Here is a 16,414-nt window from a genome sequence, read left to right on the forward strand (position 1 = left end):
TGTTTGGACCCTTCAATAGAAAGTAAAATTTAAAAGCCTGTTTTTTAATATGAACAATTTGAATCCCTCCAGGATGACACAGGAGCAGGTGCAGGACTTGGTACTTCCTCTGCTAATGTCAACCGGTACATTCAGCAGCTGGCTCAAGAGTACAGCGGTGACTGCAAGACATCATTTGATGAACTCTCCAAGATCATACAGGTTGGAGAGGAAAAAAGATAATTTATTCAGTAACTGGTTTCATTTGTTTTTACCTTTTATTTTCTTCTCCTGCTCACATGCAACTCTGGCATTTTCTCCTTGTTTACAGAAAGTGCTCGCATCTCGTAAAGAGCTCCTGGAGTACGATCTGCAGCAAAGAGAGGCCGCCACCAAGTCATCTCGAAGCAGTAGCAGCCACCAGCCAACCTTCACCGCCAGTCAGTACCGCGCCCTCTCTGTGCTGGGCTGCGGCCACACGTCCTCCAACAAGTGCTATGGCTGTGCCTCAGCTGTCACAGGTCACTGTATCACGCTGCTCCGCGCACTGGCCACCAACCCGGCACTCCGGCAGATCCTGGTCCTCCAGGGGCTCATCAGGGAGCTTTTTGAATATAACCTGCGACGTGGTACAGCAGCCATGAGGGAGGAAGTGCGCCAGCTGGTCTGTCTCCTCACCAGGTATGTCCCTCCCTCACATGTCCAGTTATAGAACAAGATTTTAGTGAAGTAGTGATTAATTGAATGTTCTGTCTCCGTCTCTTTGATGTTTTCCTGCTTCAGAGATCATCCAGAGGCCACTCAGCAGATGAATGACCTCATCATTGCCAAGGTGTCATCAGCCCTCAAAGGTCACTGGGCGAATCCTGACCTGGTATGTCCTCTTAGTGTCTCACTATAGACTGAAGAAATGAATCTAAAGAAACCGTATGATTTTGTTACTGAAAGAAATATGTGGCTTTTATTTTTTGAAGATCACACATTCATATTAAGAGCAGAGCCTCTGGGTTGAGCATTTAAAAAATTTCAGTTTTCATATGTACATCAACATCTTGTTTTCCCAACAGGTTAGCAATCTGCAGTATGAGATGCTGCTGCTGACCGACTCAATTTCAAAAGAGGGAGGATGCTGGGAGTTGCGGTTACGTTGTGGTAAGCTTCTCTTATTATCGCACCTCTTGAAAAGAGGGTGGACTTTTTTAATCACCTTTGAACTGGCAACTTTCCCCTGCATGATTCCCTGATGTGAAAAAATATCTGGAACAATCTATTCTTCAGGTTTTCTTTAACCATATTTTAACTCTGCTATCCTACAGCCTGTACTGTGTTTGGAATGTCGTGGTTACTCATCACAACTGAAGAGCAATGTATGTTTTTTTGTTCACAGCTCTCAGTCTGTTCCTCATGTCGGTGAATATAAAGACGCCTGTCGTGGTGGAGAACATCACCCTCATGTGTCTGAGAATCCTGCAAAAGCTGATCAAGCCCCCTGCCCCCACTAGCAAGAAGAACAAGGTATTATATTTCAATTCTTTTATTCAACCACTCCTTTCTGGTGGTTTTTATCTTCCTTTACATGGTTTTGGTGGCAGTTGTGTAGTTTAGATAGAAGATGATATTTTGAAGACATTCTGATCACCCAACAGACATTAGGACAAAAATAATAATGGAGCCCATTTTGTAAGCTGAAATCTAATAATAAATCATTTTATTTATGACTCTTGGTTATTTCATGTTCCCTTACACAATAGTGTGTTTGCTTTTCTTCAAAGGATGCTGCTACTGAGTCCCTGACCACAGTCAGGCCCTACAGTAATGAAATCCATGCCCAGGCCCAACTCTGGCTCAAGAAGGACCCCAAAGCATCTTATGAGGCCTGGAAAAAATGCCTCCCAGCAAGATGTAAGTACTGTGTCCAAACAAAAAGCACACTATATCATTGTTGCAAAATGCTCTTATTTATTTTTGCTATGAAATAATGAAAACTCGTGATATCAATCTTTTCCTTTTGAATGTATCTTGATACCAAAAGGCCAGGATTCTGGGTCAAAACCTCAAGGGAAGCCTGAGTTGCGGAAGCAGTATCTGCTTGAGAAGTATGTGTGGAAATGGAAGCAATTCATGAGGTCCAGAAAAGGTGAAGGCCTTTTCCCTCGCCTGCTCAAACTGAGTCACAACAACTGGCTGCGACAGGTAAAAAATACAGTTAATGTAGTGTTTCGAATGCCGTATTGTTGTTATTGCTATATTGATAATTAGTCACAAAAAGTCACGTGCAGATACTTTTGATTTTTGCCATTACATATTTTCAAACTGGGAAATACTAATTAAGTTTTGGGGCTTGTTATTTCATTAACTTATTAATGCATCCTCTTAAAATACAATTGTTGACTGACGTTATTTCTGTTGCAGGTCCTTTTCACACCTGCCACTCAGGCAGCGAGACAGGCTGCCTGCACTATTGTGGAGGCTCTTACAACAATCCCCAGTCGCAAGCAGCAGGTCTTGGATCTGCTCACCAGGTAATGAGCCTCAAACAGTAAAAAAAATGATCATTTAGTGTGACATTTATTATGTAAGTAAGTAGATAACTATAAGACTTCCTCAGTCCAAAAAGTTGAATTTTATGTGATAGTAAATATACAATTTTATGTTTCATTGATAAGTATGTGGAAAATGTGTTTGGGAGACTGAAAATAGGTTTTAACGCAAATTTCAGCTGTAAACTTGACTTTGACATAAAAACCTAAAGTTACCTTTTTGCTGTGTGTGTGTCAGTTATCTGGATGAGCTGAGTGTAGCTGGAGAGTGTGCAGTGGAGTATCTGGGTCTGTACCAGAAGCTGATCAAACCGACACATTGGAAAGTCTACCTGGCTGCCCGCGGGGTCCTGCCCTACATCGGTAACCTGATCACCAAGGTAACGCTCTCAAGTTCAAAGAACATCTGTATGTGCCACTAGTTTCCTTGAACTAAAATAGACTTGGATTTTATTGGATACAGTGAAATACATGGGTAAATTGACATTCTGGAAAACCACATTTTTCTTTTTATATGTTTTGTTGCTTTTAAAACATATAATTTCTATACTGGTAATAAATATGTAGTAGTATTCATACTAATACTGTGATAGTAAAACTTAATCTGTGAATCCTCTGTTTAGGAAATAGCCAATCTGCTTTCTCTGGAGGAGGCTACACTGAGCACAGACCTGCAACAAGGCTACGCCCTCAAGAGCTTGACTGGTATGTTTGTTTTAACACATCTGTTGATCTGACAAAGTAGTGTGGGCTGCAAAGTAATATTGAATACATTAAGAATGATGTATTTTTATTTTGTTTCTATGTCTGTTTCAAGTACTTAAATGATTTGTGTAATGGTTTTTGTATGTCTTGGCAGGATTGCTCTCATCTTTCGTGGAGGTGGAGTCCATCAAGCGGCATTTTAAAAGTAGATTGGTCGGCACAGTGCTCAACGGTTATCTGTGTCTGAGAAAGCTGGTGGTGCAGCGCACCAAACTCATCGATGAGACTCAGGACATGCTGCTTGAGATGCTGGAGGACATGACGACAGGTCGGCACTGACAACTTTTGTTCTGATCACTTTTAAGAAGAGATTTAATTGCTTGGAGTCATTTAAATCTTTCTTTACCAGTTTCAGCACTGAAATATAGCTATAACACAATGTATAAATTATAAATCTACCTCTGCTTTCTGCAGAATGAATAACCCACCAAAATATTTTATTAAATCAAGTAATTGAGTAGCCTGACGTTGCTAGAACAGGGCACATACTGTATCCGCATAGAGATTCACCGTTTTTAAATTAGTCTGAAAACATTCAATCACCTTTCATTTTCAAGGAGCAACAAAGTTTGCAGACCAAAATGCAAATTAATCAGATGTTAAATTGTAAAATTATACTTCTACCAAATACCATCTGTAGTTAGGCAAACACATCAAACTCTGTTCTTATTTTAGAGAGATTATATAATCCAGTTTGTTTAATACTGTCACATATTAGACCTCTCCACATTGGCTTGGTTGTTGAAATGCTTCAGTCACACCCCTCTGTCGTCATCAACCCATTTTAGATAAATAGTTGTGATTGCCCTGGACAGTTTCAGATTTAATGGTCTGGTTTACAGGCCGAGGTTGTTTTATATTGTTGATTTTAAAACACTTTGTAAATGTTGTTGCATTGTTCATAGGTACTGAGTCTGAAACCAAAGCCTTCATGGCAGTGTGCATAGAGACTGCAAAACGGTACAACCTGGATGACTACAGGACACCCGTGTTCATTTTTGAGAGACTGTGCAGCATCATCTATCCAGTGAGTGAACTTTACCCTTATTTATTTCATTTACATGTCCTACATGCTCCATTGTTCTAAAAGTCAGTGTAGCTGTGAGTTGATCTTCATCTGTAACTTGTTTCATCCTCTGTGTCTAGGAGGAGAATGAGGTGACAGAGTTCTTTGTGACCCTCGAGAAGGATCCTCAGCAGGAGGACTTCCTGCAGGGCCGCATGCCAGGAAACCCCTACAGCAGCAACGAGCCTGGCATCGGCCCACTCATGAGGGACATCAAGAACAAGATCTGTCAAGACTGCGACCTGGTGGCACTTCTTGAAGATGACAGTGGCATGGAGGTAAAGTGACCCTGGACTTCTGCCACACTCTTATTCTGAAGTTTCATCCGCTTTGTAAATTTTATGATACTTTTTTAATCAATCCCTTCTCTGTTTCTCATGCAATTCTGAACGCTGACTTGTTAGAAGTTATTGATTTATGCCGCCCTGGTCCCTTTAGCTTCTGGTAAACAACAAAATCATCAGCTTGGATCTGTCAGTGGTTGAGGTCTACAAGAAGGTGTGGTGCCCGACGAACGAGGTGAGAGTCCTCTTCAGTTTGAATAAGTAACACTTTGAAAGACATTTGACATTGTGCCATTAAACTGTCATTAAATGGTGGCAGGACTCTGAAGATCAACAAGTAATAAGGCAATCAATGTTAGTCATGGAGCCTGCTTCCTTTCTTTTTCAAGGGAGAACCAATGAGAATCATCTATCGAATGAGAGGCCTGCTGGGAGACGCAACTGAGGAGTTCATAGAGTCACTGGACTCAACCACAGGTTTGATTTACTATGAATAAACTTCTTGTTTGTGATTCTGAGTCATTTAATCTAAATTTATATCATGTGTATTAGAGCTGGTCACTAATATTTGAGCCATTGTACTTGTAAATACCATTGTACTTGTAATCAGTACATTCCTGGAAGAAGTGGAAAAGATGTATCTTATCTCTATCTACAAAACATTTTTTCTATATATTTCCATTTTACAGATGAAGAGGAGGATGATGAGGAAGTTTACAAGATGGCAGGAGTGATGGCACAGTGCGGAGGACTGGAGTGTATGCTCAACCGGCTGTCTGGGATCAAAGATTTCAAACAAGGAAGGCATCTGCTCACTGTAAGACGATAGTTTTTTTACTTTAAGATTTTTAAGATTTAACCCAGTCAATATTTTTTAAATGGCTAAAACTATTTGAATTTTTAACTAATCAGCTGGTTATTTTCTCAATTAATTGTTTGGTATATGAAACATCAGAAAAAATGCGAATCACAATTTCCCTTGAACACTTGGTGATGCCCTTAAAATATCTTTTTAAATCCACATTTAAGAATCCCAAAATCTTAAAATTTTGTCCTCAAAAGTAAACAAATCTTTTTTTCTCATTTTATATTTTTAAGCCTTAAAGAAAACATTTATACTGTCTCTTTTTTTAAAAGATAATATAAACATACCTTTACTTTAAAAAGTCTCGTTATTCTGATAACAGTAAAAACACAGCAACCCCTTTACAGAAATGCCAAGCTGCATAATTGACCTGTGTGTTTGTGTCTTTCTCAGGTTTTACTGAAGCTGTTCAGTTATTGTGTAAAGGTGAAGATCAACCGACAGCAGTTGGTCAAACCAGAAATGAACACGCTCAACGTCATGCTGGGAACTCTAAACCTGGTGAGTGTTACACTGACAGTGTCACATTGTGTTGTGTCGTCTGGTTTGTGGGCAGGAGAGTGAAAATTCAACAACTATTTTGTTTCACTTCAGGCTCTAGTGGCAGAACAAGAGAGTAAGGACAGTGGTGGAGCCTCCATAGCAGAGCAAGTCCTGAGCATCATGGAAATCATTCTGGATGAAGCCAACGCAGAGATTTCTGAGGACAAGGTAAGAATTCTAACCTCTGAATTAAGATCCAGTGACAATGTTAAAAAAACCAAGGCCTCAGGAAGTCTTAATGTTTAAATTTAAATGGAAATTCTTTTGTCTTTTGCAGGGTAACCTGCTGCTGACGGGAGACAAAGATCAGCTGGTCATGTTATTAGACCAGATCAACACCCCGTTTGTGCGCTCCAACCCCAGCGTGCTGCAGGGGCTGCTGCGCATCATCCCATATCTGTCCTTCGGTGAACTGGAGAAGATGAGGATCCTGGTGGAACGCTTCAAACCCTGTTGCAGCTTTGACAAGTTGGCATCTATTAGCTTTTACTTACACAAATTTCAAAAAATATTGTCAAATGCATAGAAACACTTTCAGTCATTACAGTTGTTACATTCTCAAACCAATCAAGAGGACCTTTTTACACTGTTGTATGAAAACTTACCACTTCATTTGTTTCCTAAGGTATGACGAGGAGCATAGTGCAGACGACAAAGTGTTTCTGGATTGCTTCTGTAAAATCACTGCTGGTATCAAAAATAACAGCAACGGCCATCAGCTGAAAGATCTTATTCTTCAAAAGGGAATCACACAGAGTGCTCTGGACTACATGAAGAAACATATCCCAAATGCCAAAAAGTAGGCGTCTCAGCGTCAAAACCTTTCATATACTTGAGTATTTGCACTTCATTGCTCGATAACTATTTTCTTTGTGTTCTGAACTCATTAGTCTGGATGCAGATGTCTGGAAGAAGTTCCTCTCCAGACCAGCTTTACCCTTCATTCTCAGATTGCTTCGCGGTTTGGCTACACAGCACCCCCCCACACAGGTACTAAATACTAAACGCAATCTGAGCTGCCTACAACCCAACTATGGAAAACTAGTTAACGCTATGTGGCTCTGCTTGCAAACTCCGCATCAACTATGTTACCCAACTGAATTTGTTCTCATCTTCTGTGCAGGTGCTGATAGGCACAGATTCTATAACCAACTTGCACAAGCTGGAGCAGGTATCCAGCGATGAAGGCATCGGCACCCTGGCAGAAAACCTTCTGGAGGCGCTGAGGGAGCACAGTGACGTCAACCTGAAGATTGACGCAGCCCGCAGGGAGACCAGATCTGAGAAGAAGCGTATGGCGATGGCCATGAGGCAGAAGGCCCTGGGAACACTGGGCATGACGGTACGCATTTCTTATTTCATCTAACATCTTTATTTCATCTCTGTCACTTTGTTTCACCGTGTCAGTAACATTGTTGTTGATTCTTGTGTGTTTTCCTTTCAGACCAATGAGAAGGGTCAGGTGGTGACGAAGACCTCACTGTTGAAGCAAATGGAGGAGTTGATAGAAGAGCCAGGCTTAACCTGCTGTATCTGTAGAGAAGGTTACAAGTTCCAGGTACAACAACACACTATGAAGTCATATAGTGTTAAACGGGTCTTTAAGAAAGTATTACAAATTTTTGTTTCATGCTTGTGACCGTATTGCAGAAAAACTCTTGTGTATTAAACCGATTTGTGGGGTTTTAAAGTAACATTTCCGTCCCTTGTGTCTGATCCTAGCCAACCAAAGTCCTGGGTATTTACACATTCACAAAGCGTGTGGCCTTGGAGGACTTCGAGAACAAGCCTCGTAAGCAGCAGGGCTACAGCACTGTGTCGCACTTTAACATCGTCCACTATGACTGCCATCTGGCTGCTGTCAGGTAACAATGAATATCTTATACTTGCTGATATTCACAGAACAGTCAATTTGTCACTGTTAATCTGAGCTTTTCATTTCCCCTCTTCCCGTTGCAGATTGGCACGAGGGCGAGAGGAGTGGGAGAGTGCTGCTCTCCAGAACGCCAACACCAAGTGCAATGGGCTGCTTCCTGTTTGGGGGCCACATGTTCCAGAATCAGCCTTTGCTACATGCTTAGCAAGGTAAATTGATGCACCAGCACGCACACAGCAAAAGTTTCTCATTCATAAGGCACACGATGACTCAAAACCCACTGGACATCTCTCTGCTGCACAGGCACAACACATATCTGCAGGAGTGCACAGGCCAGCGGGAGCCCACGTACCAACTCAACATCCACGACACCAAACTGCTGTTCCTCCGCTTTGCTACTGAACAGTCGTTCAGCGTGGACACGGGAGGAGGAGGCCGAGAGAGCAACATCCACCTCATCCCCTACATCATCCACACTGTGCTCTACGTCCTCAACACGTATGTACCTTTCAGAAATTACCCATCAGTGATGGTGTAGCTATTACACACAAACCTTAAGTTGTCCTATTTGCCAAGATTCAGGTGGAATGTGACATGTATTTCTCACCCTCATCTCACTTTACTGCGCAAACTGTCACTGCAGTACAAGGGCTACGTCTCGGGAGGAGAAGAATCTGCAGAGTTTCCAGGAGCAGCCATGTGAGAAATGGGTGGAGAGCTCATACGATGTTGAAGGACCACACTATTTCACCATCCTGGCCATGCACATCATGCCACCCGAACGCTGGAGGAGTTCACGTATCTACTTCCTACGAAGACTCCTGGTCGCCGCACATGCCCGCAAGGTCTCGGCAGTCTGCGCCAACAAGTACGGCACTTATCCTCCTTTTCTATTTTCTGTCTCGTTGTTTCACAGCTGAAACCTGGTCAAAGCAGCAACATTTAAATCCCCTCAGCTTGGCTTCAACTGATCTAGTTCAGAATTTCTAATATACTGATTAAGAAAAGCATCTAAAATTGTGTGTGCTATATTCAAGAGTTTAATTTAGATTTTAAAGTTTCTGTTTCCTCCTGTTTTATTTTCAGACTCACAGACAAAGCACCAAAGGAATATGCAGTCTATCGCTCGCCTCTACTCTTCTGGGGCCTGGTGGATCTGGTCTATGACATGTTCATGGTAAATGTGTTGGATCTAAACCTCTGTTCATATTGATGCTTTAAACCAATGATATTCTGCTGTGTGTGTTATGCGATTTCTTGGATGCTTTGAGTGACACTGATCAGTGTAACAGATCAGTTTCAGTCTGATCTTTGCAGGTCTGAAGATTCAGAGGCATAATTTAATTGATCTTAAGTGTTTTGGAAACTGAATCAGGGTTTAATGAAAAGCAAAAACGACTAAAACCTCTTACTTTATTCAAGTACAATTTTGAGGCCTCTTTTCTTCAACATTGTTATTTAGATCTTACAATATATTGTAATACTAAGTCTAAAACTTGAGCGACTGACCTGACTCTTTCTTTTCTCTCTCCTCTGCCCGGCCTTACAGAAAGTACCCACCAGTAACACAGAGGGGGGCTGGTCCTTCTCGCTGGCAGAATATGTCCGTCACAACGACATGCCCATCTACGAGGCGTCGGAGCGCGTGCTCAGGGCCTTCCAGGACGAACTCATGCCCGCTGAGTCCTTGTCTGAGTTCTTTGATGTTCTAGGTCAGTAAACATCCAAACCCGATTAACTTCACGACGGCCCTCCTAAAGTTATACGATTTAAAAGTTGGCAGAAAACCAGCATAAGTGGGACAATCTTCTGTGTTGCAGCTTGACATTTTTTTAACAGATCTGACCCTTGGCTTTATGTTCCCACCTTGAATACATTTGAAACTGCGATGTGAAGTTTGTATTAACACAGAATTTGTTTCTTTTCCAGGTCTCCTCTCTGAAATCGCAGACCCAGACCTCTTTCTGCGGGAACTGTTGAACTCTTTGCCCTGATGGCAAACCTCAACCCACAACCCTGCAACACACAACAGCTCTGCAAATTACATGGAGACACCTACAGACTGACACACACGCAGAGTACACACACCACACACACACACACACACCCAGTATACGTCAAGCTTCCTGCTCACCCCCCTCCCCCACACGTCATCTTCAATTTAACTTAAAGCTGAATCTATGTGTAGTCTAAAAAAAAAAAATCTTCTGGCAAAAATCTCTGTAATGTTTAACACACAAACACACGTGTAATGGGGCGGGACGCACACACACTAAAACTGAATTTCACGTGTTGCCCTCCTGACTCGAACTGCTTCAATTTAGAGTTCAGGATTTAATTTAGTTTCTCGCTGAGCTCAAGACAAGAGATCAATGAATCCGTTGATTATTAAACCAGGTATGTTTGGTATTTTTCTGGTTATCGACTCTTGCTGCCAAAAAAAACTGAAGCTTCACTGTTGCTCAATTTTTTTGCCACAGAATGGCGCTCTGAGAGAATCTGGTGATTCGTATTTAAAGATAAAAAATCGTCCGGGTCATGGGCATAACTCAAAAGTTCTGTTTTAGTGTGAACGTCGATTTACCCCTCCTCCTAATATTGGGGTGCAATGTTAGGATTACTAAAAATGTTTTGGGATTTGACCCACCACGTATTACGAGTGGCATTTGATTTTATCTTGTTTTCATTTTTCTTTTTTATTTGTTTGGTTTTTGTTTGTTCTTGGTCAGGGTTTTTTAAAATGGAAGGTTTCAGTGTCACAGGGTTTTTGCGCAGAACCGGCTCTTTCTTCCAGACTTTTGCTGTTTGGTCTTCATATAGGTTCTAACTGGAATTTGAATGATGGACAGAAAAAGTTTTTTTTTGTTTTTGTGTGTGTATGGATTTCTTTTATCAATCTCTCAAGGGAAATGAAGAAAAGAGTTTTTTTTTTTTGTTTTTCGTGACTTGGTGACAAAGTGAATTTTGGACTTGTGAAAGATTCCATCAGTGAAATAGCAGACCTGTCTAAATTAATAATAAAACAGACCTACATTATATCCTTTAACACTTTTCTTTGACTGATTGTTTTTTTGTTTGTTTTTTCTTCCTCCCCCAGCAGCAGTTTCTCCTCTCTGCTCTCTTTCCCTGAAATCACTGGCAACACACTTGTGTCAATTCCCACAACAGATTTCTTAAAAGCCAAGATCATTTGAAAAGGTGTCCTTGTACTCGAGAGTTGAATGCGTGGTGTAGAGTTCACCCAGTTTCTTGTTTATTCGCATATTCCCGCTGCTACAATGTTCAACTGTTGCTGAATGTCTGCTCTTTGAATTTAGCGTACGATTAATAAAGCCGTAATAATTCCAATCTGACCCAGGGTAACCTCTTCTGTTCCCCGCTGCTGTTTACATTCTTAAAAACGATGAATAACCTACTGTGTCCAGTAAAACAACACATTTCTATTCATGTCCTGTGAAAAAGCTCAGAACAGAAACATTCAAAGCACAATAGAGTAGGTTGTGGTAGTGCAGGTAGGTCGGCTGCCTCCGCCTCCAGGCGCTGATCTTGGGGAAGGAGGCTGGACGGGCAGCTGCTTGTGAAACGTTTGTTCCTGCAGAGTGAACAGAGAAGACTTATTGTTGAACATTAGACATGTTGATGTTAATGCGTCAGCAGCTTGTGAGGACGATAAACGTCTGAATCTGTGAATAAACTGTGAATAAAGACGGGTGTCACCACTGAGAGGGTGTTCTGGTTCACCATAAACGGCTGGATGCTGGTCCTGGCCGGGAGCGGGATGTCAGGTGGATCCTGGATGTGAGACAGGACGTAAGAGTCCTCTTAAAAACAAATTCTACTGCATTGCTTTTCGTAGTATTTCCTACGAAACCTGGATGAGAACAGCCTGGTCAGGATATGGCAGAACCCAGGCCACAGTTCCAGAGGTCGAAGCTCTGTCCTTATCCAAACTTTCTGATGAGAAGAACAGCTCCAACACTTTATCTCCTGATCTGGTGTCTGAGCCGGTGGGGGCACAACAGCAGGAGGCTCAGCTGAGGGGATAAGGCCGAAAAAAACCAATAACTATGTCCCCATAATTGGTGACATGTAGTCCTTTAGACATGTAGATTGTATAATAAATTAAAACCTTTGGGGGAAGAGTAAAATCTTACTCGGTAAAGTAAGTAAGGTGGCTCAGGTGTATGAGAGGTAGGTCTGAATGTAATAACATTTATACGTTTTATTCTCATTATAGTTGGTATAATAACGTTATATTTGCAACTTCTTCTGCTAGGGATCTTTGAATCAAAATAATGAAAATGGAGGAAATAGTTTGATGTTATTATGAAGTGGTGTTTTTGTCTTTGTTGTAAAATGACAACAAAATCTAGCTTAAGTGCCTTAAGCAGAAGAGTTCTCGAACATGTCTCACATATCAAACTCGAAAGTAATGGCATCAGATGCACTGTTATTTGAATGGAAATTTGAGTTGGAAACTTTTGAGATAATGTAGATAAACAAATCAACAACATATATAACATACAGGTGTAGTAGTTTTACACTTTTTAATGAATCTAGAACAGCACAAACGTTTGGTTTTATATTCTGTTTCCACCTGCTTATTTTAACATAACATCTAATTGTAATCAGTAATTATCTCCACGATAAGTTACACATTTTCTAAGAGCTATTTTATTTGTAGTGTATTTAAGTCCTCAAAAAAGTGTCTTTTAACATGAGGTATACTGTAAAAAACACACGTCAAAACTAATGATTAATTTGACTTTATATTAAAATATACCGAATGAATGAAATGCTGTTATTTGATTGAAGGAGAAGGACATTCTGATTTGGTTTGTTATGAGGAGAAGAAGCTGCAACTGTGTGGATCATATTTTGATGTATTGCTGCACAGACCACTAGATGGTGACACTGGGATATGAGATTGGCAAATTGTTAAACAGTTTTCAACTGGTCAGAATGAAGTGGGAATAATTTCTAACACAGACACTGAAGAAAGAATTAACACTTTATTTTCAACTCGTATCTGAAATCACATATTGCACATTTCATTCATGGCACTTAATACACACTTTATACGTAACATTTAAAAAAATAATATCATTCACAATGTGATAAAAACATTTACAAAACAAATATGCATTGGCATAAACATTTCACCTTTATACAAAGGAATACGACTCTAAATGAACACGTCCTCGACAACAAGGTCTTTCAGTGACCAGTGGTGAAGACTAACTTTAGGTTTAAGGCATAAAATGCACATTTTAGGCACGTTTGTGGACCAATAACATCACAGTGTGCATGGTCATAGACGAGGAGTGTAAAACTCCAATCTTCTCCAACTTTTTACACTTATTGCTGAGTAAAAACATCCTTTTCTCCATCCTTCTTCCTCTTCCTTTCTTCTTGACATGAAGTGGAGATGCTCAGTGCCTCAGATTGTGTAGATATTTACACACACTCTCCCTCATGTTGCATCCTGTGTCCACTCCTCACTGGCAGCACAGTGGAGCCACGTCCTCGGCAGGTGAAGGGAACAGCCTCATGGCTTTCCTGGAGGATCTGGTGTAGCCGTTGGGGAAAATCAAGGCCTTCTTCACAGTGAAGAAGGAGACTGTCTTGTCCCACACGTCAGAGCTGGACACCCCAGAGTCGAGTTGGCTCTCCAGGGCCGAGCGGAGCCTCTCTGCCCTGTCTGTGCACTTCCTCTCCAAAATCATCATCTTACACAGGCTGAGGACGAGAAGAGAAACATCAGATTAATGTTGAGTATTACAGCAGTTTTTTTTAAAAGGCATGTACACAGAAATCAAGAAAATGTTTTTTTTCCCATAAATGTTGATATTTTTATTTGTTCATATTTTTCTCATCCATCTGTGGGATTCCTGTTGCTACAGCACAAAATGAGAGGGATTCCACTTATGGTGCTCCCAGCACTAGGAATAATGCATCAAAGAAATTTCAACAGAAATTATATTTCTAGAATCAGTTAAGATAAGATAAAATGAGACAATATGACACAAGATAAGATAAGCTAAGATAAGATGAGAAAAGATGAGATAAGATAAGATGACATAAGATAAGATGAGGTGAGATAAGATAAGACAAGATGAGATAAGATAAGATGACATAAGATGAGATAAGATAAGATAAGATGAGACAAGATGAGATAAGATGAGATAAGATAAGTGCATTGCAGCAGCAAAGAGGACAATCAAAAAATCAATAATACGTAAACATGCAATATAAATACAAGAAAATATAAAAAGAATAGAAATTATATTTACAGTGTACACTGAATATTACCTGATCAAACCAAAATCTAAATCCTACGTAAGCGAGAAAGTGTTTTTGGTGGATTAGGTTGAAATGACCCTTGAACAGATCATTTTGAACATCTCATCCAAAAGCCAGAACTAAGTATTGATAAATATCTGTATCACCAACAGAGCAAAAAATCTGAGCCTTGATAACCTGTTCAAACTTAAACACTCCTAACCCTTAACGACCTTCAATGAGAGGATTTGAAGAAGGAAAAACGATCTAATGATCAGTAACATGAACTTGTGCTGAGCTTACGTTGTGTGTTGATCCCTCATGGTGAACGTGGAGTGTGATGGCGTCCGGTCAGTCCAGGCCTGTGGGGGTACGAGAGGCGTTCACGGTTCTGATTTCACCAACTCTTCCATCCTTTATATACTTAAACCAACTTTCCCATCGATTTAATGCGATGCTGGTTCTCACAGTGTTTGGCCAATCACAAAGCAGCGTTATGACAATAGGATGTGAATGAATTAGTTGAATTCATGGGGTACAATGGCCCCCAAACCAAACAAACAGGTGGGAGGGGCCCTTCCCGGGCCCCTTCTCGGGCCCCTTGTCACTGGGCTGATGCGGAGGTATCCTGGGTATTGTGTGGACTGATATGTGGTGGGAACGTGGAGGAGAAACATCTGCCTGAAGACGACCCACGCAGAAGAGAGGGAAGATCACATGAAGAAGAAATCTGTCCAGTGTAACAACATGGTGGAGACAGGTGTTCAGTTTGAAGATGTGATCTCAGCTTCCATGTTTTTACTCTAAATATTTACTGAATTTTAATAAACTTTGAAGGAGTAGTGCCTTTAAAAGAAGATTTGATCACAACTGCTTATAATGAACTTTTTAATGTTATTGTTTGTTAAACTTGTGTTTTTAGTGCCTATTTTTTCCATTATATTTTTTCTTATAATGTGAAACTTTAACAAAAATTTTCTCTTTTTCACTTTTTATCTCACACAATATTTGATATTTAGACAGTTTCCTTCACAAACATCATCCAACTCTATCTTCAAAGTTTCCCACACACACACACACACACTCACACACTCACACACACACCCCCTATTCTTCCTATTTAACTTTCTGTCTCTATTTCATCCCTTCCAATTCTCACGGTGAACGTCTCCCATGCTTGATTGGCTGACAATAGTGTACGATCCGTCCAGATGGTGTGCCTGGAAGCCCTGTTGACAGCCCTGTCTTCCTGGGTGTGTGTGTGTTGAGGGGGGGTTGGTCAGTCAATCTTTGTTGGATGGGGCACACTTCCTTTGTGCAGCCGGCCTCAGTGTCATTAACGCTGAAGTGTGGGAAGCCTGGGACCACAGTAGCTCCCACGTTCCACACTAGGCAGGAAGGGAGCGTGTGACTGAGACGTGGCCAGCAGCAGGCAGGTCAGCCAGCTGTGTGTGTGTGTGTGTGTGTGTGGGAGGGAAAGTGAGCGGGAGTGTGTCTGTCTGTGAGGGTGATTCTCCTGATGTGTGAACATGTGCTCGGAGTGTGGAGGCTGTTGGGATGTTTACAGTTGTTCTCTAACACCTCAACACATCACAGTCACACACCATCAAACGACAGAGCTGACTAAACTTCAAAAGCTTGGGCACTGGCTCCTTTTCTCGGGAAAAGAAACAATATTCATATAGATTTTTCAGTGACACTTATTTGGAGTTTCCAAGTATATAACCTATATATGTACAGTATATACCTATCTACACTAGAGTCATCTTAACTCTTTATTATTACATAGTCAAGGGTATGAAAATGTATCTCATCTCTCTTTTTAAAAAGTAAAACTAACTGAATCATTATCAATTAAGTAAACAAGTAAAACAAAGGAAAACATCCTAAGTTATATTTTGATAATGTCTTTTAAAATAAACTCCAAACGTCAAATAACCTGGCTCCTCTGAACTGTGTGGGTGTGATTTGATTGAATGGCTGGCGTCTCATTGTAAACACACATATATCAGTTACAACATAAAAATCCACACCTTATGCTTTCTCTTTTCCTTCAAGTTTTTATTTATTATTCTGATTCTTCCAACTTGCAGAGAAGAAGCTCTCTTTTGAATGGGTTCCTCTCCTGGACGTCTCAACTGTTGCACACAGGCTCCACGAGGGAAGTCTGCCGTGTCAAACTGGTGGAAGTGGCTGCATGTTGATCTTTTCTAA

At 40.9% G+C, this 16,414-nt stretch overlaps 1 protein-coding gene across 7 annotated transcripts in view; it reads left to right on the forward strand.

Moving 5' to 3' along the window:
• ubr4 (ubiquitin protein ligase E3 component n-recognin 4) overlaps positions 1–10,964 on the forward strand; it is a 47,387-nt gene extending 36,423 nt beyond the window's left edge. For all 7 annotated transcript variants that reach the window (XM_035160353.2, XM_035160354.2, XM_035160355.2 and 4 more), the window contains 30 exons: positions 73–201; positions 311–660; positions 763–853; positions 1,047–1,131; positions 1,367–1,494; positions 1,752–1,881; positions 2,012–2,172; positions 2,392–2,501; positions 2,758–2,899; positions 3,143–3,224; positions 3,379–3,552; positions 4,190–4,311; positions 4,431–4,628; positions 4,789–4,869; positions 5,024–5,111; positions 5,324–5,451; positions 5,893–6,000; positions 6,094–6,210; positions 6,320–6,510; positions 6,668–6,841; positions 6,933–7,032; positions 7,166–7,384; positions 7,487–7,600; positions 7,765–7,907; positions 8,002–8,127; positions 8,222–8,416; positions 8,562–8,786; positions 9,005–9,095; positions 9,468–9,630; positions 9,848–10,964. In XM_035160353.2, coding sequence (XP_035016244.1) covers positions 73–201; positions 311–660; positions 763–853; positions 1,047–1,131; positions 1,367–1,494; positions 1,752–1,881; positions 2,012–2,172; positions 2,392–2,501; positions 2,758–2,899; positions 3,143–3,224; positions 3,379–3,552; positions 4,190–4,311; positions 4,431–4,628; positions 4,789–4,869; positions 5,024–5,111; positions 5,324–5,451; positions 5,893–6,000; positions 6,094–6,210; positions 6,320–6,510; positions 6,668–6,841; positions 6,933–7,032; positions 7,166–7,384; positions 7,487–7,600; positions 7,765–7,907; positions 8,002–8,127; positions 8,222–8,416; positions 8,562–8,786; positions 9,005–9,095; positions 9,468–9,630; positions 9,848–9,912 — 4,230 coding nt within the window. In that variant the 3' untranslated portion in view covers positions 9,913–10,964. The remainder of the gene's footprint in view (positions 1–72; positions 202–310; positions 661–762; positions 854–1,046; positions 1,132–1,366; positions 1,495–1,751; positions 1,882–2,011; positions 2,173–2,391; positions 2,502–2,757; positions 2,900–3,142; positions 3,225–3,378; positions 3,553–4,189; positions 4,312–4,430; positions 4,629–4,788; positions 4,870–5,023; positions 5,112–5,323; positions 5,452–5,892; positions 6,001–6,093; positions 6,211–6,319; positions 6,511–6,667; positions 6,842–6,932; positions 7,033–7,165; positions 7,385–7,486; positions 7,601–7,764; positions 7,908–8,001; positions 8,128–8,221; positions 8,417–8,561; positions 8,787–9,004; positions 9,096–9,467; positions 9,631–9,847) is intronic.
• Positions 10,965–16,414: the final 5,450 nt, after the last annotated feature.

Source organism: Hippoglossus stenolepis, chromosome 6 (genome assembly GCF_022539355.2).
Source record: "Hippoglossus stenolepis isolate QCI-W04-F060 chromosome 6, HSTE1.2, whole genome shotgun sequence".
Lineage (NCBI taxonomy): Eukaryota > Metazoa > Chordata > Actinopteri > Pleuronectiformes > Pleuronectidae > Hippoglossus > Hippoglossus stenolepis.